This window comes from Bactrocera oleae, chromosome 4, assembly GCF_042242935.1.
Source record: "Bactrocera oleae isolate idBacOlea1 chromosome 4, idBacOlea1, whole genome shotgun sequence".
NCBI classification, from domain to species: domain Eukaryota; kingdom Metazoa; phylum Arthropoda; class Insecta; order Diptera; family Tephritidae; genus Bactrocera; species Bactrocera oleae.
This window is the reverse complement of record NC_091538.1, coordinates 40,292,179-40,319,658: the sequence shown is the minus strand read 5'-3', so window position 1 is coordinate 40,319,658 and position 27,480 is coordinate 40,292,179. Positions and strand designations below refer to the sequence as shown.

The window sequence follows — 27,480 nt, the reverse complement described above, 5'->3', positions numbered from 1 at the left end:
GGGATATGTAAAGTCTAAAGTCTATGCGGACAATCCAGCTTCGATTCAGGCGTATAACCAAACATCACGCGTGTCATTTGCCAGCTACCAGTCAAAATGCTAGAACGAGACGTAGCCGCGGCCAACATTTGAAAGAAATAATCTTCAAAGAAAAAATGCCAAAAATGCTATTTCGTATGATAATTAACATTTCCCATTAAATTTGAATTTTTGGTGTTTATTTTCTTTAAAAAAGTAGGGATCCTCGAAATGGATCACCCTATATAATACCCTTAACATATACAAATGTTCCTTAAAAAGCTTGATTCCAATATAATTTCGTAATGATACCTCGTCAAAAAAAAAAAAGTTTTCCATGCAATCACTTGATTCCGATCGTTCGGTTTGTATGGCAGTTATATGCTATAGTAATCTGATCTGAAAAATTTCACGGAGAATACATTGATGCATTTTATCGTTGTTAGCTTTTGGTTAACAGTACTGAGATTTAGCCTTGATAAGTTACAAATGCTGTCACAAATAGGAAATTCTTTGGAGGGAGTATTAAGAGGTAGCTAACAAAGAGGACATAGAAGATTATGTTGCATTGGATAAATGCATTGACTTCAATAGAAATATTTTGAAGTGTAAAAAGTCTTTCGAACAGTCTCATAATATATATGACCGTCTCATTAACTACGTAAATTATCTAAAATGCATGTAATTAAGAATTTCGTTAATTTTGCTTTGCTTTTGGATGGGTATAAATCTATATCATTACATTATTACTAATTTTATACAATCAAAATAACATTTTTTTTTTAATATTAAATGATGTTTCCAAAAATCTTTAATGTCAGCTCGATAAAAGTACATGCTCTCGGTCAATAGTGTTTGCATTTCAATCGATTAACAATATCGCAAACAACATATTCGCCCGAGTCTGAGCCACCGAACTCTCTCGTTCTGATATCGCGACAAATCATCGTCGTCATCAGTTCGTTGTATAATACTTGGGCGCAATCCTTTTCACCCAAATAATTTAATAAATCTATGCAAGCGCGTACAATTCCATAAGGACTAAGCACATTGGAGTGAGTTACGGACAGACGGGTCTGCAGAGGCTTGAAGACAGCATGATGGTCGCCACGCTCAGTAGAACTAAACAAACTGGCGCCCCCACAAACTGCACTTGCAATAGAAGCGACAAAGGTTCCATATCGGTCGGTGGTACAGATTATGTCGAAGTGTTTAGGTTTCATGACAATACTACGCACCAAGTCATGAATCGGGATTAATTCAAATTCAAAATTTGGCTTAATTTCATTATACATTTCCAAGGCAATCTTATTATACATTCCGTCAGAGAGAGGAAATTCCACTGCTTGGTGACCAAAAGTGACCTTCTCATGGCAATGTTCGATGGCATAATGGAACACGAAGTTGAAATAGCGTTTAATATATCGTTGCTGCACAATTTTCAATGTCTCCACCATACCCGGCACCGGTGTGTATTCCAATTTCGAGAAGTTACCGGCGTTATTCTGCATCAATATTGTTATATCCACATCTGGGTATTTACATTTGTATCCCTCGATCGAATTCACATGTATTATACCCACATACAAATCCAGATCGTTGTTGAGCAGCAGTTGTTTGTGTTTCTCGTCGGGATCGTGCTGTAGGTCAACATGTATTGCATGACGATTGCGTTGCACTGACTGCAGATATTCTTTGGGATACTCATTTTCATCCGGTCCCAGTTCAATTCTTTCGAATTTCACTGGAACTTTGGCTACCTCGAATAGATGTTTGATGAAATGTGCGCCTTGCTTGCCGATGTTCGAAGAACCCGTTAGTAGGGTTACAAAATATTCACCGCCATATTTAGAAGGTGGCAATACTCTTACAAATCTCGGGGGAAGATCGCTTTTCTCGTAATCGTGGCCTTGTACTTCGATATTAGCGTTGCATCGATAATGTATTCGTTTTAGTAGATTCACTGGTAATTTTCTAAGAAATAACATAATTACATTAATACAAATATTATAAATGCAGAAAGTTTAAAAACTCAAAAGCACAATAATGTTATGACTTTTTTCACTAAAAAAATAAATGTATTTACTGATGTTTTGTCTTTACATATTTGATTTTTATACTCTCGCAATATGTTTCTACAAAGTACATATAATAGTTTGGTTCACCTAACGTTTGTTTGTTACGTCAGCAACTAATCGAGATAAATATAGCGTTATAACTATATGAATGATCAGGATGACGGGACGAGAAAAATCGTTAACTTCGGTTGCATTGAAGCTGTAATACGCTCCACAAATACAAAACATTCCTCAATTTAATTTTTTCAAAAGTTGCACCATTGACAATAACTCATGCAAAATTTTGTGAAGATATCCCGTCAAATGAAAAATCTTTCAATGATTGCGATGATTCAGTTTGTATGGCAGCTATATGCTATAATAATTCGATCTAAAAAATTTTTTCGCAGATTGCACCATTGCCATAGACAACAACCCAATAACAAAATTTTAAATTCTATATGATTTTTCACTTTACGGTATGGAAATCGAGAGCTAATTACTTTATGGAAATACCATACAATTTTGTAAGCGTCGTGTATTTAAAGGTATGCAATCTCTCTTTGAAAAATTGTGGAAATCGGAACATAACTTCTTAAATCTCCAGATATCGGATCGACTTTTACCGAAAGTTATACTGAAAGAGAGCATATTTTTCTAAAAATAGTATGTCGTAATGACAAATATGGATAATAACGGTTCAATACTATCCTATATACCTATAGAAAGATTTTTCTACTTCCTTTTGACTTTATACCTTGTAAACCGGTCAATATGGATCCTAGCACCACTTACCTAATGGTTGCATTTATAGCGTTTGTTCTGTCAATAAGTAAAATGTATATTAGGTAAACGTATAAGATTGGATCTTTTATAGCGTGACTCCAAAAATGTGTGAGTGATACTTCAATAAAGTTAAGTCGATTTTTTTTTTAAATAATGTGATTAAGTGTTGAATATGTATCGAATTTCGGTTTAGACTTAGATGACCATATTTGCCTTAGCAAAATCCGGGACGGTTTTTCTTAGTTATCGATTTTTTATACTCTCTCAACACGTTTCTACAGAGTATAATAGTTTGTATCACCTAAACTAATCGAGTTAGGTAAAGGGTTATATATACTTATGTGACAACATCATACACCACCGACAGGCTAAACTATGTTGTACCAGAGAACTTAAAACAAGTCTTCTTTTACGTTCTCTGGTTGTACTATGTTACCGACCGTCAAAACGCACAACACTACCGACCGGCAACCCTTTACTACATTTTTGTATTTAAAGCCATAAGCAACCCCATTCTCCTTCATCCTGCAATTCTTTCCTTTTCTCACGGACATCGAGCTGATCAGACGTGCTAGCAGCAGCAAACCTTTAAAACTGATGACCCCGACGATTCAAAGAAAAATTTTAGATGGCGCAACAAGGTGAAAATAATGCGCAAACATCGTCACCCCCTAACGTTCGACAAGCAGTGCAACCGCAAAGCATTTTGCCTAATCATCAATCGAGGTGCATCAGCCCGAATTCCACGTGGACACAGCTATGGTACTACGCATAAGCGCACCCAATATGAACGAAACAACGATCGAGTCGTATTTTTTGTCATTGGAGTTCTGGTTCGCAGCTACCGGTGTGACATACGACACAAGGATATACAACCTTTTCATGGTACAAGTTCCTTCAAGCAAGCTAAAGGAGTTAAGATCAGTCATCGATTCAGCACCTTCGCTTAACCGCTACGAGTACATTAAATCCAAACCAATAGCACATTTTGCTGACAGCCAACAACGTCGCGTGGAACGTGTTCTTTCGGATATGCACTTGGGTGAGTTTAAGCCAAGCTTACTTTTCAAAGATATGCGACGAGTGGCTAGCACCGCGCTCTGTAAAACAGTACTTATCGATCTGTGGGCCTCACGTCTACCACCCCACGCTCAGGCTGCGGTAATCGCATTAAAAGGTGACGTCGCAGATAAAATCGCAATTGCAGACGCCATCGCCGATTCTATGAATTTTCGACAAATTAACGTAGTAGGTAATCAACAACCAGCAATAAGCGGATGGAAGTTATCAAATCGCAACGACCAAGAAGCCGCAGCCAAAGCCGACAGAGACACTAACGTGTGCACCAGGAGTCTACGCACACGAACGAGTTATGTTGGTATCACCATAAGTTCGGCGCCAACGCTCAAACATGTAGGAAACCCTGCTCATACAACAACCTGGAGAAAAGCAAATGACTATCTGCATCGAACACTGCAACGCACACCTGTAACTTACGTCCTGCAGTCACACACCGCCTGAAACTTTTTGACGGGCTCTCCAAACATAATTTTTTGATAGACATCGGAGCAGACGCCTCCATAATTCCTAAAATCGTCCAAAACAATATGAAATCAATGACGGTAAAGTTATACGCAGCGAACGGTACACCGATCACCGTATACGGCGAATTCCTCCTTAAAATCGATTTAGGCCTAAGACGCGAATTCCTTTGGAATTTTCTCATCGCTGACGTTACGTGCGGAATTATAGGAGCCGACTTTATAGGCTACTGGCCGACTTAAAAAGGAAACGATTAGCCGACAACTTAACATCAGTAGCGTCGATAGGAAAACTTGTCAGTAGCGAAGCCTTATCAGTAAAAACATTTGACAGGTCCTGCGAATATACGAGCTTACTTAAAGAGCTTGGTAACATAACACGGTTGGCGCAACTCGGAAGCCCAGCTATGTCCGAAATGGTCCATCACATCGAAACTCGCGGTCCGCCCTTATCAGCACGACCAAGACGTCTTTCTCCAGATAAACTGGCAGCAGCTAAGGCAGAAATCGACAGTCTAATAAAACTGGGCATTTGCCGTCCATCGAGCAGCAGTTGGGCTAGCCCTCTTCACATGGTAAAGAAAGCAGACGGTACATGGCAGCCATGTGGAGATTTCTGAGCACTCTATCAATACCATATCTACAGGATTTCACTAGCAATTTAAGAGGTAAGACGATCCTTTTCAAGTTCTTGTAAATCCAGAAGACGTACCGAAAACGGCTATCATCACACCTTTCGGCCTATTCGAATTTTTGTATATGCCCTTTGGTCTTCGTAATGCAGCGCAGACATTACAAAGGCTTATACACGAAGTCCTACGAGGACTAGATTTTGTATTTCCGTAAATGGACGATATCTGTGTAGCATCATCATCTCTAGACGAACATGTATTACACCTTCGCCGACTTTTTGAACGTCTACAGAAGCACAATTTAAGGATCAATGCTACCAAGTCTGTCTTCGGAAAAACGGAAATCATCTCTTTAGGTCATACTGTCTCAGCAGATGGAATAAGACCACTAAGGCATCGTGTACAAGCTATTATTGATCTCGAAAAACCAACTACCGTCAATGGCCTCAAGCGATTCTTAGCCACAATTAACTTCTACAGACGATTTATTCCACACGCCATCGAAACGCAAATACCGCTGTTAGCCATGTGCCCTGGAAACAAAAAGAACGATCGCTCTCAGCTCAAATGGACTGATATTACGACAGAAGCGTTTGAAAAATGTAAAACCCAGCTTGCGAATGCCTCTCTTTTGGCACATCCCTCAAAAAACGCCGAGATGTCACTATGGGTCGACGACTCGGATACAGCCGCAGGAGCTATTTTGCACCAGGTAACAGGAAGCAACTTTGAAGCGTTAGCATACTTCTCCAAAAAATTCGACAAAACTTAGGTACGTTACAGCACTTATGACAGAGAACTCACAGCGATGTTTATGGCCGTCCGCCATTTTAAATACATGATGGAAGGACGAACCTGTCACATATATAGCGATCATAAGCCACTAATTAATGCATTGCAGTCGAATCCTGAAAAATGTACGAGTCGTGAAGCTCGCCAAAAGCCAATCTAACAGCTGACATGCTTTCAAGAATAGCACAAATTCACGCAACTAACATAGACAACTACAAACTTGCCGAAGTCCAGCAAGTTGATCAAGAGCTCAAACTCCTTCGCCAGAACAACAGTAATTCATCTCTTCAGCGAAAATTATTCACAATACCCGGATGCGACAAACAAATAGTCTGCGACTCGTCAACTGGCAACATTAGACCATTCATTACAAAGGAGTTTAGTTAGGAGGTGTTACGAACAACTCATGGGCTATGCCATCCAGGTACACGTGCTACAGCCAAACTCCTAACCAGCAGATTCGTTTGGCCTGGAATCCAAAAAGACAGTGTAGCTTTCGCAAGAGCATGCGAGCAATGCCAAAGAGCTAAAATAACTCGACACACATTTCCGTCCCTTAAACGCTACGAATCGGGAGACACGCGATTCAATCATATTAACGTCGACGTCGTAGGTCCCTTTCCTTTACAGGTCGGTAACCGCTACTGTCTCACAATCATTGAACGTTTCTCAAGATAGCCAGGGGCGATTCCCATACCCGACATGATGGCGCCAACCATCGCAAACGCTTCAATCGTTAATTGGATTGCAAGATTCGGAGTTCCAGCCGTTATTACATCAGATCGAGGTCGTCAATTCACATCCAACCTATTTACAGAGGTGACAAGCTCGCTCGGCATAACGCATCTGAAGACAACATTGTATCATCCACAGGCAAACGGAATAGTAGAAAGATGGCATCGAACCTTAAAATTATCAATTTTATGCATCAAGTCAGAACGTTGGACTGACTTCCTGCCTACTATACTCCTAGGCTTACGAACCGTCTACAAGCAAGACTTAGGAACATCACCGGCCGAACTAATTTACGGTACGACATTGTGAATTCCTTCAGAATTTTTCATACACGACAGCCGACTTAAAACGCAAACAGAGTTCGTTACCCAACTCAGAGACGTAATGAACACAATCAGACCATCGAAGACAGCATGGCATGGACAGAGGAAAGTATTTGTGCATCCCGACCTTGCGACTTGCCCAAATGTCTTCGTAAGAAGCGATTCAGTTCATCCATCATTTTCGAAACCTTATGAAGGACCGTGCACAGTTTTATCTCGCGCGGAGATTGCAATAAAAGGCAAACCAGAAAGCATTTCCATAGATCGATTAAAACCAGCATACCTCCCGTATGAGGATTTATCGCCACCGATCCGTCAAACCATATCAACTGGGCAAGAACGTCGTAAAGTAATCTTCGTTACACAGGACTTACGATCATAAGCGATCGCCCAGTCTGGAGGGGGATACTGTGGCAACATCATACACTACCGACAGGCTAAACTATTTTGTACTATGTTACCGACCGTCAAAACGCACAACACTACCGACCGGCAACCCTTTACTACATTTTTGTATTTAAAGCCATAAGCAACCCCATTCTCCTTCATTCATGCAATTCTTTCCTTTTCTCACGGACACCGAGCTGATCAGACGTGCTAGCAGCAGCAACCATTAAATATATATATAAACAAGTAAGGAAGGGCTAAGTTCGGATGTAACCGAACATTTTATACTCTCGCAAAGGCAAATGGTATACTCGTTTGAGATTTCTTTGTGGATTGGCTGATATTTTCGGTATAAGGTCAACTATAGGCACTGGGGTTCACATATTTAGTACTTAGGGGCTTGAACAGTTTTGGTTCGATTTAGACAATTTTTGGTCACAAGGTGGCATACTTTAAACGTATTATTCACGATTATACCCCGATATAATCATTGTTGCTTGATATGCATAGTGGAAAGTGAAAGAATCAGATGGAATTGAAAATGGTGTTATATGCGAAATAGGCGTGGTTGTAGTCCGATTTCACCCATTTTCGCACTATAACATAGAAATATGAAAAGAACGTTATGCACCGAATTTGGTTGAAATCGGTTAAGCAGATCCCAAGATATGGGTTTTCACCTAAAAGTGCGCTGTGGCACGCCCACTGTCTAATTTTAAAACGGTTCCTGTAAAGTCATCTCATACCCATCCCATACAATTTAATGTCTCTGGCGTGTTTAGTGCTTGATTTATCGCGCTTTTAGTAGTTTTTAACAGTACCGTTATATGGGGAGTGGGCGGAGTTGCCATCCGATTTCAACTATTTTCACACCGTCAATAGAATAAAAACATTTGCTTCCAGTAAATTTTGTTATTATAGCATTAGCGGTTTAGAAGATATGCACATTAAACCTATTAGAGGCGGGACCACGCCCACTTTAAAAAAAAAATTTTAACTGCAGATGCCCCTCCCTAATGTGATCCTGTGTACCAAATAACAGTTTTGTATCTTATTGCGGAGCTTAGTTATGGCAATTTATTTGTTTTTGATTAATGGCGTTTTGTGGGCGTGGCAGTGGTCCGATTACGCCCATCTGCAATACCAACCGCCTCACGGTACCAAGACAGTAAAACTTTATAGAGTTGGCAAAGTAAAGGAGTCGAAGTCCATTTGACATTCATGTACTTATGTATATGTTTATAACATATTGAACTTCATTTTAATATAAACTTTGTCAGAAATATTAGTAATCGGTCTATATTTTTCGCCAGCTTAAATGTAATAGGAGAATTCTTACAAATGGGAGATATCGATTCATATATAGCGTCTTTCAATTGGGGTGTCGTGATTTTGACAGCTCCTGGCGGTCTTGTTTCTTTACGGATTTGTGTAATATTTTGTCAGTCTGTTCACTAAGGTTTGGTATTTCATCATGTCACGTTGCACTTTGGTACAAGCTTGGAAATTGTTTAAGATTATTACGCAATTTCACGTTCTCCGGTGGTTACCGTTTTATTTTAATCGAAAATTTATCTTCTCAGATTAAGCCCATTTCTGACTTAATGGATTCGTCAACAAATAACATTATCACTATCAGGGTGAGTCAAATCTTGGTGTGGTTCAGGAAACACAATTGTAGGTTATGGTATGGCGACATCCTTGGGCTCAGGAATGAAATCGACGCAGACGATCTCTATTTCCAACAAAACGGTACGCCGCATCATGAATAACTTCTAAACATGAACACGTTGTGTGCAAAGTTTGGCGACTCGTTAAATTCGAGAAATGATTCAGTCAAATGGCCGCCGAATAAAACGAAGCCGTTTTGGACATTTGGCTGACACTTTGTTCAAATCATAAATGGTACAAAATTATCTGCATAACAAAAAAAAAAAACAGAACCCGTTTTGACCAAATTTGGGTGGTTTGGTTCTTGTTGGTAGACCTGTACGTGTTTCGGAGTTTAAAGAAGATAGCTTACTGAAAGAGAGAATGTGAACGATTAATGTTAATTCATTCATTCTTTGGTTAATGAATAGACAAGGCGAAAATGTTAGCTGCGCTAAAATGTAAATTACTATGAGGTTACACCGAAAACGCGTAAGTTCGAAAATAAAATTTCACCACCCTTTCAGGCAACGCAACGAACTACACCACTCTATAAGCAAAATGTACATACTTACATAGATTTACACAGATGCGCATGAACAAAAATTAAAATAATAAAAAAAAAAACTAATTGACTTATGAAAAGAAAATGTAAATAATGAGGGAAAAAATGATGAAAATAGAATTAAAATGTCATTTAATAAAAAAATGTTTATAAAAATAAAAAAGAGAATAATAAGATTTTGATAGGATTTGATCTTAGGCAAAATGTTTGATTTTGCAATAAGGATGCTATATTAGTATCACCACAGCCAATATCATAACAAGAGAGTTTAATGTGTGTACTCAATCAGCTATCGTCGTGTACTTCTTTCAAATGAACAATTTGTATGTGAATATTCTCCAAATTGCCTTTCCTTCATTCGCATGTCCAAATATACATGAAAATATATGTACATATGTATGTCCCTCAATATACCTTTTGTAAAAAATCAAACAATCGCGCAAGTGACAAAAAAACGTAGACGTGCCATCATCGATCAATAATATTCAAGCAAACTCGCGCCATATTTTTAAGTATTTCATATTACAACGACAACAAATTCATTCATAAGGAATGTGCGATTGCTAAATAACAAAGTGCGTTCGTTCATAACTCTGCGACGCGCTATTTTTTCTGTGCGTCTGGTAAACCACATTTGGTTTTCATATGGATTTCCTAGGCAAATACGCGAAAATTAAGTTATAAATGAATGAATGTAATTGAATTTGAATAGTTTCAGTAAAAAGAGAAAAATTCAATTTTACAATTTGACAGCCACTACTGAAAATTCTACCTATCACCTCGCATTTGCATGTTGTCCACAAGCTGCTTCCTCACGACGATGCTAAAAATCAGAAATTGAAGAATTTGTCTGATGTTCCCTTTAAAAAGGAGAACATGACCTATTAGCGAGTTAAAATAATATTTTAATTTATTTCATAATATGCACTATATATGGCATTAAAATATACAATTTATATAAAATTGCCACTCATATGAAATCTGTAACTACTTCTATATATTATAAGTACACTCCATATATTACTTTAATATGTTTACTTATTATCATTATTTCATAGTTTGTCGATTTAGCCCATTTTATCTAAAAACGACGCTATGAAAATGCAGCCCAATCGGTAATCGCAAAAGGACAAACGTGACAACATAGCTGACTTCATTTACTTCTCTGCTCTGGTCTCTATTCTTTAACATTCTCTGCTCTTATTAATCTCATGTTATTAATTGAGGTACTGTAAAATTATTGCATAATTTTAGGCGTTAGCTAAAACACCAAAAGAATAACATTTATTCGCATTCTCTGCTACTGCTCTAATTATTGAATAAAAAACTTGGTCTTTTTATATTATATTTATAGGTATCTATCCCCTTCTGTGGTTAGAACTAGTTTCAACGTCTAATGCAGGATGAGGGGCAGTTATGTATTTTGACTTTTTAATTTTCATAATTACATCCTGAACATACACTAGGTAGAAAAAGTCTCCGCTCACTGGGTACAAAATCTTTTGAACTAAAATCAAAGTGTGACCAATTAAGAGATTTTAAATTTTCTTTGTGTTATTAAATCATATCTTTTCGCTTAAAAAAATTTACTTTTTTTTGAAATTATTCAGATTCCCAGAAAGATATAGGCTTGGTTATATGTTCCTTTGCGAATGCAATGCGCTCCATACGGTTTTCCAAGGAAATGAATGGCTTTTTGTGTGCCACTCGTCCATGAAATTCAACCCTTTTGCATATTGTTTTTTTAAATCGGGGTTAAACGCGGATTAACCTTTACAAGAGATACAACTTTGTGTGTTTTCCGATCAGTCGGACGTCCAGATCGAGGCTTTTTGAAAGTCTGGATGACGTATCGCACTGATGACTTCGTTCTGTTGACAACCCGTCCAATTTACGAAAGCTTTTACCGTCCTCCCTTAATTTTAATATTATTTTGCACTCATCAACACTTATTTCTTTGCCTTTTGCCATTCATTTCGACTAAAGCTGACTAATTCGAAAAATTTACTCACAAATTGCAGATTTTTCCTTCGATTATCTATATATGTATTATTGACAACAACGCACAAAAAATTATCAGGTCTTAAACGCGTAGAAACTACAATAAACTAATGTAATAAGTAGTGAGCGAATACTTTTTCTGCTTATTCTCCATTAGTAGAATTCAAAAATGCCGTTAACTTTGCAAACGCACATAGGAATTCCATGAAATTTGGCGACTGTAATGCTATGAGCATGCGCATCTGATTTTCTGAAAAGAACTTCAAAAACGCATATATTTTATTAATATTTTTTATTGAAACACATTCCACGGATTGGTGAGCGGAGACTTTTTCCACCTAGTGTACCCTGTTACCCTGTAAGTTTGTCACGAAGTTTGTAACACTCAGAGGGTAACATCGGATACCATATAAAGTATATATTTATATATACATATATAAATGATGTATTATATACACAAAGATATCGATCTGAAATTCTGCATACGTCCTCTTCTACAAAAAAAACCTTCTCTGAGCCGCAAATATTAGTCCACTATAGGATATCGCTGCCAAACAAACTGATCGATCAAACTCAAGTTCTTGTATGGAACACATTTTTAGTTTACAAGGTACCTTCACGAAATTTAAACGATATTTTTTCCCAAAGTAGCACTACAATCTCTGAAGAAGTTGTTCAGATCGGATAAAACCATTTCATCAATTCAACCAAGTATAATCGTTACCGTTGCCATTCCCGTTACCATTATCCTTCCAATTACTTAATACCATTGACATAACTCTGTAGTTCCTCCTACTAGACTTTAGTTCTCCTAGGTAAAGATAATACTAAACTTTATTACTGATATTGATGTTATATCTCTACATACATACACACATATTTACATATGCATATACGATACAGTCAGAGGAATCAAAAACCCAAGTATCTTCTTGGCCGTTTCACAATTATAAAGACATCAAACACATACATATGTACATTTGTATTATTCTTGATTTTGAAAATTAAACCAATATGTCTGGGAACCCATAAACCGTATGATGAGACTCTCTGTAGCTAACTTACGCGGGTTGCTCATAAAAGTGATATTAAACAGGCTTTACTTTATTTCAATTTGTACTTTTACGCTTCAATTTGGGCCACATGCTGGCGGTGAAGTTGACAGCGGCACTAAACTTTTTATTAACCTCACACACTCTCGAAGAAAGCTTTTATGGGTGATGAGGAATTCTGTTAGTTGCATTTCATTCTTGCGAAAATTATTTACACCAAACAAATTCTTAACTGGATTAGTAAACCATCTTGATAGCAAATTGCTCTTACGGAGAGATCATATTAAAAGCGAAAATTAAATGCACCCACTAATTAAAGTAAGTTCTACCGTCCAAAAAGGTGGGCAAAATAACTGAAAGCGAAAAAGAACACAGAAGAATGCATTCACAACAGAATCGTTTTCCCTTCAGCGTAGAGCGGAAAGTGGGTCAGTTCTTGCAATGTGGGATACGTGCAATTCCAACAAGTGGATTATGACAGAAATTCCCTTTTATTGAGACGCGAATGAATGACAGCTAGTTGTTTGCCGAACGGAATCACATTTCAACGCATTACTCAAGATATTTTATGGCAAGTTCTTTAAACTTAATCGGGCACTAAGCGAGGAACTGTATTTCTTTTAAGTGAGGTCCAATAGGAAAAACAAGTAAGCAAAGGTTAAGTTCGGGTGTAATCGAACTAAGTTTAATTAAAATATTTCAATTTTTACTCAAGTTATTGCTTGTACGGATAGGCGGACGGACACACAGACTCGTCTCGTCATGCTGATCTTTAATATATGTATATATAAACCTATATCTATCTCGATTAGTTTAAGGTGATACAAACAACTGTTAGGTGAACAAACTATTATACTCTGTAGCAACATGTTGCAAGAGTATAAAAACACAGTTTATTATAATTTATACCCCGCGTTTATACTTATGGAACTACACCTATATTTTTTATACTTCCCAACATCTTGATTCTTAATATAATAATTTTGTTTACCTAACGGTTGTTTGTATCACCTGAAACTAATCAAGATAGATTTTATTTTTGTTTTTTTTATATTAGGAGGGAGCATCGAAAGCCGAAGTGCGGAACTTTAATCCGCTAAACCTAACCTACTCCCATCTCATATCTCTCCCACGGAACCACCGGATTAAGTATTACTTCATGGAAGAGAAAAGAACATTTAAGTCTCCTCTACGGCTGACTGACTCCTAATCTGTTGCAAGTATCTCAGTTTTGTCGCTTCTTCGCTGACAGCTTTCCATTTATAAGAAGACTGACATATGTGTTGTCCGAGTTTCAACTGTTACACTACGGCCGAGAGTAGATTTTAACTTTTCCCTAATATTTTAAAAGCGGGGGCACTGAAAAAATACGTGTTCAGAGTCTTCTATGCACTCTGTACACGTCGGACAATATGGACTAACATCATTATTTATTTGGAATAGATACTTTCTAAAGAATCCATGCCCACTCAGTATTTGGGTTAGGTGGAAATTCAGGTTCCCATGTCGTCCACGAATGAATGTCCGGAACCAGTCTATGAGTCCATCGTCCTTTAGATGAGGTTTGCCAGCGTTGCTGCCACATCGTTAGGCACTTGACGCTCTCCTCTTTTTTTACGCCTAAAGACGGCACCGACAGCTGGTACAGTCGCCCGAATTCTTCCCCCTGGATCTAAATAGGCGGCATGCTGGCTAGTACTTCAGCAGCATCACTTGTTATCGTTCGGAAAGCACTTATTGCTGAAACCTATGTACTGCGTTTATTTGTCTAGCATATGATTTGTAGCCATGACTAGTATCCATATTGGTGCTGCATAAAATATTACTGAACTCATGGCTTTTGATATTAAAAACCGCCGGCTGGAACGCACGCTCTAGAGGCTCTATTGGCCATCATTCTCGATAGAGCATTATAAATTTTGTTTGCTTTACCGGAAGTATACACCAGGTGTTCTTTAAATTTTGATATGGAGTCTAGTATTACTCCCTGGTGCTTCAGCTGCGGCTGTGAAGTAATCCCGCACCCCCCTATGGTGAGTAATAACCTTTCTGCCACCTTCCATGTGCTTATGAGCAAGACTTCCGTTTTCTGCTCAGCCAGCTCTAAACTCATGGTAGAAAACCATTGGCGCAGACCATTTATGCAATCGTTGCATTTGAGCCTGAGGTGTTTAGCCACTGCTACCACTATGAGATCATCCGCATACGCTATTGTTTTCGCGTTTGTTGGTTGATGTATTCTTAGTACACCGTCGTACACTAAATTCCATAGTATAATAGAAGACCTAAGACCGAGCCTTGCGGTACTCCACTCGAGATGGTGTAGCTCTGAGTGCCCTCATCAGAGTCGAATAACAATTGGCGATTTTTAAAATAGCTCATTATAATATTTACGAGATATTGGGGAGCGCGTATTTCGTATAGAGCTTTCATTATATTTGCCCACTTTGCGGAGTTGAACGCATTCTTCACGTCCAGGGTTATTAGCGCGCAATACTTTTTTGTGCCACCTTTCCATCTTTTGCCACTTACTGCACCTTTCGCAGTATCAACGATCTCTTTTAGTGCGTCAATAGTGGACCTCTTTTTTATAAAGCCGTATTGTCTTTCTGATAATCCGCCGGCTTTTTAGATTGCTAACGCGGTTTCTTACAATGCTTTCGTACACTTTATCAATCGTGTCGAGCATGCACAATGGTCGATAAGATGAAAGTTCGTCCGGTAGTCCGTTTAGGTTTTGGGAGTAGAACCAAATGCTGCACCTTCCACGGGTCGGGAAACACGCCTTCCAATATACATGCATTGTACATTTTAGCGAACAAACTGGGTCTCAGAGTCATGGCGTTTTTTAGGGCTCTATTCGGTATACCATCTATTCCAGGCGCCTTTAATTTTTTTCGCGATAGCCAATATTTCTTCTTCTGGGGGCTCTGTAACATCGTTTCGCATAGCATAGGGAATGGTCTCATGTGTTGGAAATAATGCACCGAAGACTTTCCTCATAAATGATGCGTTCTTAGGTGGCTGCGACATATTTTTAAATTTTGACATACATATTTTGTACGCGGTTCCCCAGGGGTCTATCTTTGCTTCTTCACAAAGCTTTTGAAACAGCCTCTTTTGCTACGCGTGATTGCTGACTTCAGGAGCTTTTTTTTGCGTTTAAACTCTTTTCTGAGGCGATTTTCATTCTCGCCTCCCTGGTTACGCTGTAAGCGACGTCTAGCTGAGTGACAGAGCTTCCTCAGCGTGGCGATTTCTTCGTTCCACCTGTATACTGGTTTTCGTTTGTTAGTGTATCTCGTCCTGCGCATAGTTGCGTCGCGGCTGCAACTAGTTCCATTTGCACAGCGGATACCAAGTGGGCGGCGTCGTCGCCTGGTGCCTTTGCTGCATTCCAGACGCTCTCGAAAACGTCAGGATCTCTTGGGAACAAATTTTCAGCAATTATGGCCATGAGGTCACTATTTGTGTAAATGTTTGACACCTCCCACTTAATGTGCCTGCTAAGCGCGTCGTTAGCACACATTAGGTCTTTTACGTAACCTTTATTGCCCTTTTGATAGGTATTTTGCGTGCCACTTTTATTATTGTAAGGTTCGTTTGGCTCAAGAATTCTAGTATTAAACGTCCACGATGATTCGTGTGTCTGCTACCCCAAGCAGTAGACCATGCATTAAAATCTCCCGCTATTATTATCGGAGATTGGCTTCTAGTCTCTAGAGACAGCTCAAGGCGAAAGTCCTCGAATTCATTTACTGACGCGCTTGGACGAGCATAGCAGCTTACAACATATATTCCCTGTATATTTGCCAATGTGAAGCCTTTTTGGGCTCCTCTCGAGCACGATGTGAAAGCTTGTCCTTTGCATGACCATATTGCTGCCTTGCCACTTATATCTTTAACCCAAGTGCTTTCCGAACGCTGAGTATATTGCTCGCTTAGCATGGCGACATCTATGTTTTCCTCTAGCTCCGTCTGTTTTAGGAGGTCTTGTGCTGCAGCGCAATGGTTAAGATTTAATTGTAATATCTTCATTTTTCCATGTCAGCTCTCTTGTTTGCTTGGTTTTTTAATTCTATTAGCAGATCTCCTTTGAGGGTTTTTCTGATGTACCTTACGTTTGAGCCCAATTCCTCAAGGCCACTTCAAATTTAATTTTCCTTAGGATATCCGCATACGACGCTCCGTCTTTCTTTTTTAGAATAATAGCGTCTGGTTTCGATCTGATTATCTGTCACTGCTAAAAACTAGGGGTATATAGTAAATATTCCAAGAGCTCTAAGAAACACATCCACTTCACTCAGACACTAAAAACAAAGATCAGGTAATCAAGAGAGATATGGAGTTATATATGTATGTACATATATAAATGATCAGAATTACGATGCAAGTTGAAATACGGGTGACTGTCTGAACGTCCGTCTGTCTGTGCAAGCGATTACTTGAAATATCTTGATGAAACTTGCTACATACTTATGTTCCTTGGCACCTAAGGCCGGTCGGTATTGCAGATGGATCGGACCACTGCCACGCTATCAAAGGAAACCTAAAAAAGTGCCATAACTAAGCACTAAATTAAAATACATAACTATAATTTGGTACAGGGGTTCGCAGTAACGAGGGACACCTGCTGTCTAAAAAATTTTAAAACTGCTAAAGCAAAATTAACCAGATTTTCTGAAAGGAAGTTTTTTTTAGCACCTCTTCATGTACTGTCAAATGTGTAAAATCAGATTATAACTACGCCTACTCCGCATATAACGGTTATGCGGAAATCTGATAAAAGTGCGATAACTCACCGAATAAATGCGCCGCTAGCTTTAAATTTCAAAACCAAAATAGTAGGGAACGGCTTTATAGGAGCTGGTGTAAAAATTGGACAATGAGCGTGACCGCCCTCAAATCCTATATCTCCGGAACTACTTGACCAATTTCAACCAAATTTGATGGGTGAAATCGGATGACAAATTTTCCTACTTCCCATATAACAAACTTTTAAATTCACCTTAGTTTCTTACTTTATAGTATTTAAATCAAAAATCAGTGAAGTTATCAGAATGTCAAAAACGGGCAAAATCGGGAAAATATTTCCCTTAGCCTCCATATACAATAAATATTTTCGAACTTCCAGTTGACTTTTACCGCATCTATCGATCAAAACGTAAGAATTTTAAAATAGTGTATGGTATCTTCATGCCTGTGATTTTAAATAAAGGATGCAATACTTCCTACTTTTAATTAAAGTTAAAAATTAAGATACCGTAATGAAGCTTGGTACACGAATTCGTAGATGGACGTAATTGGACCACTGCCACACTAACAAAAACATCATTAAACGAAAACATATAAAGTACCATAACAAAGCACTAAATAACTGAAATTTGGTACAGAGGATCGCAGTAGTAGGGGCACCTTTGGGCTGAAAATTAAAAAAAATTGGCGTGGCCCCGCCCTCTAAATGGTTTAATGTACATATCTCCTATACCATTTAAGCTATTATAACCGAATTCGCGCAGTATAAGTCCCCTACCGACACTGTAAAAATGGATGAAATCGGATGATAACCCCGCCCACTCCCCATATAACGGTTCTGTTAAAAACTACTAATAGCGCGGCATATCAATAAATAGATGCGTCAGAAACATAAAATTTTACACCCGAGATCATAGGAGAGGGAGCCACTGTCAAAATTTGACGAACCCATGTCTCGAGATCTGAAACAAATTCGGTAGATATCATTATACTGACATTCCTATGTCGCAGTGCGAAAGTGCGAAATCGGACTACAACCACTTCTACTTTTCATATAAAATAATTTGAAACTCTATTCTTTTACTTTCCAGTATACAAATTAAGCACCAATAAATGTATCGCAATAAAACTTTGCACGAATGCTGCCTTTAATGTGTGCCAGCTTATGAGCAAAAATTATTCAAATCGGATCAAAACTGTTTAAGCCAGGTACTTAATATATAAACCCCAGTTCCCACAAACTCTGTACTGTATATATCGGTCAGTGAAATTTCCCCGGATTTGAGCCTTGCAAGTTGCAATGTTCGGTTACATCCGAGATAGCCTTTCCTTACTTGTTTTAATTTTTATATTTTTTAAATTATTTTGTCGTTATTAAGAACTCCAGTTGATTCCGAAGTATGACGAGTGCCGCATTAGTTGGTTAGTCATCCGAGACCATCCGATATATTATATGTACATACCTTCTTACATACAGATGTATCTACATACATATACATGCGCCTAGACATAACTTGCGGCAATTAATGCATACGGAGCACCTTGGTAGCAGAAGGGAATGCATCAGCAAGTGCACAGAAAATAATACAACTGACCTATTAGAATAAATTTCAAAGGCGGAAACACGCTAACGCTTGCCGAAGTGCGTGGCCGACAATTATGACTTCTTTGTATTGAAATTGGTAGATATGTATATATGTATATTTTTTTTATATACAGGAAACACCTGTATATCACAATCAAATGAGATCAAGCAATTGCTAACCTTTACAAAGTCCTTGATAATTGCATACATAAGTATGTATGCACTACATATCTACTTAATATGAATATGACAGCAAATGCATGTGTCATCATTACAACGAGACTTCAAGGGGGTAACCTCCAAAAATTCTTTTATTGCAGTAAAATTGTAAACAAATTGAAATTTTTGCACCATTTATCAGCATAACACAAAGCAAAGCTAGCAAAATATGGTATTAGACCAAGTTATGGAAGCTAGTTTGTAACTAAAAGCCCCAGAAGCAAATGTTACCTTTAACTGTCATTATAAATGTGATCATTCAATTTATTTTATGATATGTAATACAAATAATAAAGTTTGTTCGAGCATATATTGTAACTATTATCTAATGAATGAGCCTTGATTTTTCGATTTTTCATGATACAGCACCAACATAACAGTCTTCGAATGTCATACTTAAATGTAGTATTAGCTTTAAGAAAGAGATTTTAACTGTGCCACAAAAATATGCCAGTTTTTGCGCGAATTAACCCTTCGCCCCCTCCTGCGCTAGGGGAATCTATAGACTAACATAACACTTATTTGTCGGAGATCATCCTCTAATCTCAAATAATAATAAATAACAGGTCTGTCGATATAAAAGTCCAAAGTTAAACATTTTGATTTCCATAACGAATTTTGTGAAAATTGTTCCAAAACGAATGGAAAATTTATTAGCATTTAGTATTTTCAAGGCAACGAAACAACGCATTTGCGTTGAACAATTATATTCGGCAAAAAAATGGCTCGGATGCGCTTGCACCAAAGTCATATTTTTATTAATGAGCTGTTTTAATCGAATATCATTTTTTCAATCCCAATCAATTATGGTTCAGGATCAATAAGTACAATACAATCAAATCTGCAGAAAATCCAAATACTTGTATATGAAAAAATCTAAAAACCGACGTGAATATTACGCTTTAATTATTACTTCACCAGTAGATTATGCCTGGATCTGAAATTCTGGAACTAAAAGTATTAGGTTGTGCAAACGAAAAAACTTTAATATCTATGTATGTATGTAGATATGTATATCTTCTTCACTTTTCTACTACCTTTTTAAAACTTTATTATAGCGAGTACCTAAGCTTGTATTATTATTGAACCATCTTTTTTGTTTAAGTTCAAACCACAAAGTATCGTGAATCTCAAAAAATATGGTGGACATTGGTATTCTTTCCCAAACGCTTAAAAAAGTATTTCCTTTCATATTACGCCACTGAATTATATTTAAATTATAATTTCTTTCTACTAAAATAAAATAATTAAAATTAAATTGCAGATTTGCCTTTATTTTAGGAACAAAAGAAAGAAAGTTGAAAAGAATGAACAAAAATTCCAAAAAGGCTTGAATTTAATGGAAGTGTTTAACTGGTCTTGTAAATTAAAATGAGTGGTAAGTCTCCTCATACATAAAATTATAATTTATGAAAAAGTTTATTAATCATCAATCACAAAATCTACATTTTACTACAATATTTACAGTAAACATACATACTTGTATGCATATGTATTATATATGTACAAATGTATATATTGTATATTACGAATTCGAAAGACAAGATTGTTCGATCATTATCTGAAGCTTGTGGTTATGCTACGCTTATAATTCATAAGAATTTTAATGAATATATTCATGGTGAAAAATCAAAATTTCCTAAAGATAAGAGGAGAAATTATTTGTGAGATTTTATAAAGGCAAGCTTGTACTATACTATACCATACAGATATAGCTGTATGCAGAAGTACCCATTTGAAAATTGTGACCAGTAAATAATTCGTTCGTTTTAATCTAACTGGCACTTCTTATTGTTTGTATAACTTTATTATCACAATTTAACATTAAAATTGCCGAACAAAAATAAATTTGTTCTGCTCGGATTTCTGACCGCGGGGACGGAAGAGCGTTGTACTTAAAGTTTGGTTGCTACTTATCGGTCCCTAAACGTCTATTCGAAACAATCAGAACAAAACTTCCCTGGACTGAAAAGTTCTGTGTGTTGTTGCTATTTTTTCATTTTTTCATTTTATTCGTTGGTAAACATGTAAGCATCATCTATTTCAATGAAAAGTTTTATATATGTACATATATTTGAATTAATATTTAATAAAATTATAAAGTTCGGGTGAAACTGAACATTTAATACTATTACAACTTGCAAGGGTCAAAGCAGGAAAAAACCTCCAGGTGTTAGGAAAACTTTATATTAAAAAATGTTGCAAAACAATTCAACATTTATTATTCGACGAAATGGATTATAATCAAATTTGGTATTTTACTTAGTTATATTATATGTAACTGACTCTGATATGACTCACTTAGTTTCATTGCAATATTTTCATTTGCGTCAAAGAAAATTATATTAAAATTTTTTTTAAATGAGATATATGGGATATAGGGTCAATTGAAGAAGTTGAATTTAATATAATGAGTTGATGTGAAAATGTCAACCGAGGATCGCAATTCATTATATTAGGGATATAAGGCCAGAACAATTTCATTCATATTCTCACACAAGGAAATATATAAAAAAATATATTCCCTTGATTTTATTAAAGGAAATTATTATATATGCTATATTGGGGACAAAGAAAGCGATGATTGATATATATTTTTCATGTATTATATTATTATATATATTTTCAAGCAATATTATAAATATATCATACACACATTGAAGGACATGTAAGGCATAAGGTCTGTTAGAATAAAAAAAATCAATATACATACATATGTAGTATTTGAGAAATGGGATAATTCGCAAACTAAATTCACATAATTTCGACATTAAACTATGGTATATCCAATATTGCACGTTCTGTTAATTTTGCTAAAATATCTTACATATTGACTGATATATATTGCATAAGGCTATCCGGGAGTTCGAAAGTAGTTTTATATTAGGTATATGAGAGATAGGGGTAGTATTGACCCGATTTTATCTATTTTTGGCTATATTTATTTATTATTATTATTAAACTTACGCTCGATTTCACGTATTCCCATCTTTCTAAGTTTTTTAGCCAGGACATCACGATCCACTGTTTCAACAGCTTTTTTTAAATCCAAAAAAACGATAGAATACTTTCTTTCCCATTTAGCTCTTCCTTCAAATCAGATATCACTTTATTTAGTGCCGTTTCACATGAGTGCGTTCTTTTGAACCCCGATTGTTCTTTTATTATTAATTTGTTCTCTTCTAAGTATTTCAGAAGCATATTCTTGATAGCGGTTTCCATTATTTTTTCATTGCATGGAAGTGTATTTATGGGCCTAAACTCTCCATTTTTATGGGAGTTTTCAACTTTCTTCACTGTTGTTATCGTCGATATCTTTCATTTTTGAGGAACCTTGCCTGCTTCCATACTTTCATTTATTATCTTTGCATAAAAATATGCCGTACATTCAATAGAATCCTTTAATACGCCATCGGATAGAAATTTTAAATTTCAATTTCAATTTTATTTTTAGACAATCGCACAAATTGAACAGTATCATCAGATGATAATTTAGTAAATTTGTAGGATTTCATTTAAAGGTTGGTTGGTCTCACCAAGAAAAAGCACTACTAGCTCCAAATTTTTTTCGGAAGTTGGTAGATCTGTCGTGAGAACACATGCAAAGTTACAAGTGATTCTGTGAATTAGTTCTTTGTTTAAAAGCCATTTGAAGTTGACGTGTCGGAGTATTTTTTTAATATGGAAAAAATTTAATTTTAGATTCTTTGTTTTGAAAGGTTTAAAAGCAAAGCAAATTTATGAACTATGGTTAGAAGTGTATAAGGAGTTCCCACCTTCAAAACGCACCGTTGAATTTTGGGCTGGTGAATTTTAATGTGGTCGTACTAGGCTTGAATAGGATCCAGGCGAAGGACGACCATAAATCGCAACCCTGGTGTGGGCAAGTTCATAATATTGTTAGCAAAGAACCAAGTTTAACTACGCGTGAAATTGCTAATGCCATAGGCATCTCAGATAAACTAGTTCTTCATATTTTACATGGAGAAGTACATATGAAAAAGCTGTTTGGAAAGTCAGTGCCGCACACGTTCACAATTCAACAAAAACTGGATCGAAAGCCAGTTTCTCAGCATAACTTAGAGCATTTTAAGAGGAATAAAACCGATTTCTTGCGTCGTTTTATAACTATGGATGAGACTTGCATTTACCACCATGATCCTAAATTGAAACAAGAACGTTTACAGTGGACTGAAGATAGTTGTTCAGCTCCAAAGCAGATGAAGTCACAATGATCAGCAAAGAAGGTTGTGGCATCAATTTTTTGGGATGCCAAAGGAATTTGGTTGATTGATTATCTGCAGAAAGGTAAAACAATCAAATCTGAATATTATTGCAACCCACCTGTATATTGATGTTCAAAATAAAATTGCGAATACTACTATTTATTTCAATATTGCTTTTAATGAAAAATAATTTTAATTCATTTGCAAATTTGTGTATTGTCTTCTTATGTTCACTAGTATACCTATAATGTTTTGAATTTCTCCACATTTTCTTATTATAATTTTTACACAGTAGAATTTTGTTGAACATGGAATGTAATTTAATTTTTTCTATTTAATTAACTTTTTATACAATAACTTCTTTGTACTGATTTATACATATCCCAACTTTCGGTTTGAATTGCTTCAGTAAATGTCATACTTGAGTTTATTCAGTTGGGCAAGTTCACGGTCATACCATTTGTTCATAAGTTTCAATGTTACTACTTTTTCCAATGTTAATTTTGACATACATTTTAAAATTTAGTTATTGACAGTTCTGAGTAATTGTCTTAGTCGTACTCATTTTAAAATGTTTTTTAGTTTTTATTTTAATTTTTATAGTTTCATGATCAGATATTTTGCACTCATATGTTTGCAAATTCTCATATTTTTGAAAATAACGTTGGAAAAAATGGAAATCTCCAACTTGGAAGATATTAACACAGGTTTCGAATTTACTTTTTACAATGTCATTCAGATGACTAGTATAAGAAGTCAGTACCACCTGTGCTAGGTGAATGACATAGGTCCCGTATTTTCAATTTTCCTGCACATTCCTTCAATTGTAACGGGTGATCCAAGTAGAGGTACTTTTTTTAATAGCCTTTTTTTGACAGATCACGTGTGAGTCATTTCAAGCTGTCATGTTATTTTTAAAGACTTACGCCTGAACAATGTTTACAAATCCTTCAACTTTATTACGAAAATTTATGTTCTGAGCGTACTATTCGCAACACCATCACCCATTCGACCCAATAGACAACGTCCAGCACGCAGTGAAGAAAATATAGCGGCCGTTGCTGAGAGTGTACACGAAGACCGTGGAGAGTCGATTCGGCGCCGTTTGCAGTAATTCGGACTGACATAAGGAAAGACTTGGCGCATTTTACGCTGTGATTAGTTATATGGGATCTAGGACAAGTTTTCACCCGATTTTATTTATTTTAGGTACAAAAAACACCATTATAAGAACAATACATCCGCTTAATTTTAAGATAGCTCACATATTGGCCGATGTATGCGATATGAAGTAAACCGTAATTTCGAAAATATTTATTATATATATTTAATATTACCACAAGAATAACCTAGAACTGTAAATTCTGAGTGGTACACAATCATTTGTTTGTCAGTCGTCTTTCAAGAACGCCAATGCCAATGCGAGCTTTCAAACATCGATAATTGCATTTTAGAGCACTCAAAACATCGATTATATGAGTCATCTGCCGCATAGTCCTGACTTGGCACCGAATGACTTCTTTTTTTTCCGTACGTAAAAAATAAACTTAGAGGTCAACGTTTTTCGACACCTGAAGAGGCGGTTGATGCGCTCCAGAACGCAAGTTTTGGAGACACCTCAATCAGAATGGCAAAAGTGCTTCGATAATTGGTTCAAACGCGTGCAAAAGTGTATAGATTTTAATGGAGAATATTTTTAAAAACAATAAAGCGATTTTCAATTATAAACAATTGTTGTTTTTCTCTAACCCCGTTTTAAATCAAATCAATACTTCCCGTAACCACCATATACTAAATATTAAGATTTTCGATTTTCCAGTTGATATGTGAGTTATCTTAATTAAATTCATAGAGTGTCTCATTCTAATAACAGTGTGTCCTTGTGCCTAAAATGTATAAAGATATTCTAAGCCACGAAGCTTAAATAGTGCTCTACAATAACATGTTACATGCATATATGTATTATTTGTTTAACAGATTCCACTTACATATACACAATAGTAGGTCAACAACTTACATATCCAGAGTCATAAATATGCAAATATTAACTTTTTTCCCTTATTTTTGGTATAAAGTAATTCGTTCTGCAATTAAACGGTAATAACTCCATACTACTCATTGCATATACGAGTATAAACATCAAATAAACAAGTATCATTTAGAGAATGATCAAAGCTAAATCTGCAACTCACTCCACCAGCTTGCAAATCAATAGAACTGCCATAGCCAAAACAACTGCCACTACACAAACATATTTACTCGAATTCCAATTGAAAATCGCCTTCACAAGTTAGCGTCTGATGGCGTTTATTTGCTTAGATACTCGCTAGGCGAACATAGTTGTCATGATCAATTTGCTCCAATTTCATGCCTCGAAAATTCGCGCACATTCAACAACTTGCAACCTAATTTCGCTTTGTAGTTGCCACAAACCAATTGTTTGCATACGTTTTTCTTTGTGTTTTGTTTTGGATTGTTAGAAAAAATTACAGAAAATCAACGTTTCATAATTCCGTCGATGACATGACAAAATGCTGTTAAACGTAGAGCCTGCCACAAGCAAATGCAAAAATACAAATCAAATAGAAACCAAGCACAAGCACATCTATGGGAACAACAACAACATCGATGGTACACAACCAAGGCGCTTATTGACCTTGCGCGTTTGCGGCACCCACCGTACAATAGCAAGAATGTTTTACCCAGAAACGTGCTGTTGCTTGACGACATGGAGGAAACACGGACATACACGGTCGCGAGGACACACATACCAGCATAAAAAGTAATGATACCTCAACGGACACCCAAGCGCCTGGGTACGTGTGTAACGGGACTCGTAGTTTAATTGTCAGGGATGTGGGGACATTGCCCAAAGCCGAATTTGCGAAATATAGCCATGACCAAAAGCGGCGTTGGGCAATGTCGGCGTGTGTTAGTTGAAGCGGGGAGTAGAGGAGCACGTGTTGATGGGCTGGCGTTCAAGTCGTTCAAGGCTCCCGAAGTACAAATGTTATTCTTATTTCTTTAACCGTTTAGGCTATTGTTGTTTTAATTGAGTGTGAGTGAAAAATGGTTGTTGTTGCCAATGCTTGTTGAGACTAGTTATGACATGCTTCGGTATGCACATAAATACATACAAATGTGCCTGTGTATGCTATATGGCATGAGATTGTGATATTAAACTTTGCAGCGGCACGCTCTCAGTACGGTTTTCGTTAGTTTGTGGTTATTTTCTACTGGGCGTGCTTCGGTGGTTCCTCTATGCTAATTTATTGGCTTGACGAGAGGTTAGCCATCCGAGTTATGCGCCATTGGACTACTACGGATTTTTGCTGCTTATACATATAATCCGAAGTACGAGAATAATGCTGTTGTGTCATTAAGCCGTTTTTCAAAAGTAAGTTAATCATGGAATACCAAGTTTTATTTGATTACACTAATGGGCGAATTAGGTACATTTAAGAAATATTTGACTGAACTACACACTACTTCATACCTATAACAACTAAGGAAGTTCTAAGTTCGGGTGTAACCGAACATTTTATACTCTCGCAACTCGCAAGGATCAAAGCCCGGGAAATTATTTCAGGTGTTGCAAAATTTTATATTAAGGAAGTATTTACCGGCTTGAACAGTTTTTGTTCGATTTAGACAATTTTTGGTCAGAAGGTGCATACTTTAAACGCATTATTCACGCATAGTTTTACCCCGATACAATCATTGTTGCTTGATTTGCATAGTGGAAAGTGAAAGAATCAGATGGAATTTAAAATGGTGATACATGGGAAATAGGCGTGGTTGCAATTCGATTTCGCCTATTTTCGCACTATGACATAGAAATATGAAAAGAACGTCATGCACCGAATTTGGTTGAAATCGGTTAAGCAGATCTCAAGATATGGGTTTTCACCTAAAAGTGGGCTGTGCCACGCCCACTGTCTAATTTTGAACGCGGTTCCTATAAAGTCATCTTATACCATCCCAGAGATAAAATTTAATGTCTCTGGCGTGTTTAGTGCTTGATTTATCGCGCTTTTAGTAGTTTTTAACAGTACCGTTATATAGGGAGTGGGCGGAGTTGCCACCCGATTTCACCCATTTTAACTCTGTAGGTAGAGGTTTTAAAAACATTTGTTCTCAGAGAATTTTGTTATTC

General features: G+C 36.8%; 1 protein-coding gene across 4 annotated transcripts; it reads right to left on the bottom strand.

Annotated features, from left to right (window-relative positions):
• Nucleotides 1-703: 703 nt before the first annotated feature.
• Nucleotides 704-25,862, bottom strand: LOC106616685 (uncharacterized). Of its 4 annotated transcripts, none has more exons than XM_014233489.3 (2): nt 25,517-25,563; nt 704-1,992 (listed from the first exon to the last, which is right to left on the bottom strand). In XM_014233489.3, exons 1-2 carry the CDS (start codon nt 25,546-25,548, stop codon nt 864-866), a joined length of 1,161 nt encoding a protein of 386 aa, XP_014088964.2. In that variant the 5' UTR covers nt 25,549-25,563; the 3' UTR covers nt 704-863. The 4 variants fall into 4 exon arrangements, 2 of the variants coding, with proteins under 2 accessions (XP_014088964.2, XP_069964191.1); XM_070108090.1 differs by lacking the exon at nt 25,517-25,563 and adding an exon at nt 2,105-2,181; XR_011395917.1 differs by lacking the exon at nt 25,517-25,563 and adding an exon at nt 25,584-25,862 and having other exon boundaries at nt 1,902-1,992.
• Nucleotides 25,863-27,480: the final 1,618 nt, after the last annotated feature.

Excerpts from the sequence above, each read along its gene's own strand:
- LOC106616685 (XM_070108090.1), bottom strand. The coding sequence starts at position 2,166 with ATGTACTTTGTAGAAACATATTGCGAGAGTATAAAAATCAAATATGTA. Across the intron at positions 1,993-2,104 it reads TATGTAAAGACAAAACATCA|AAAATTACCAGTGAATCTAC; the intron begins GTAAATACATTT and ends GTTATTTCTTAG.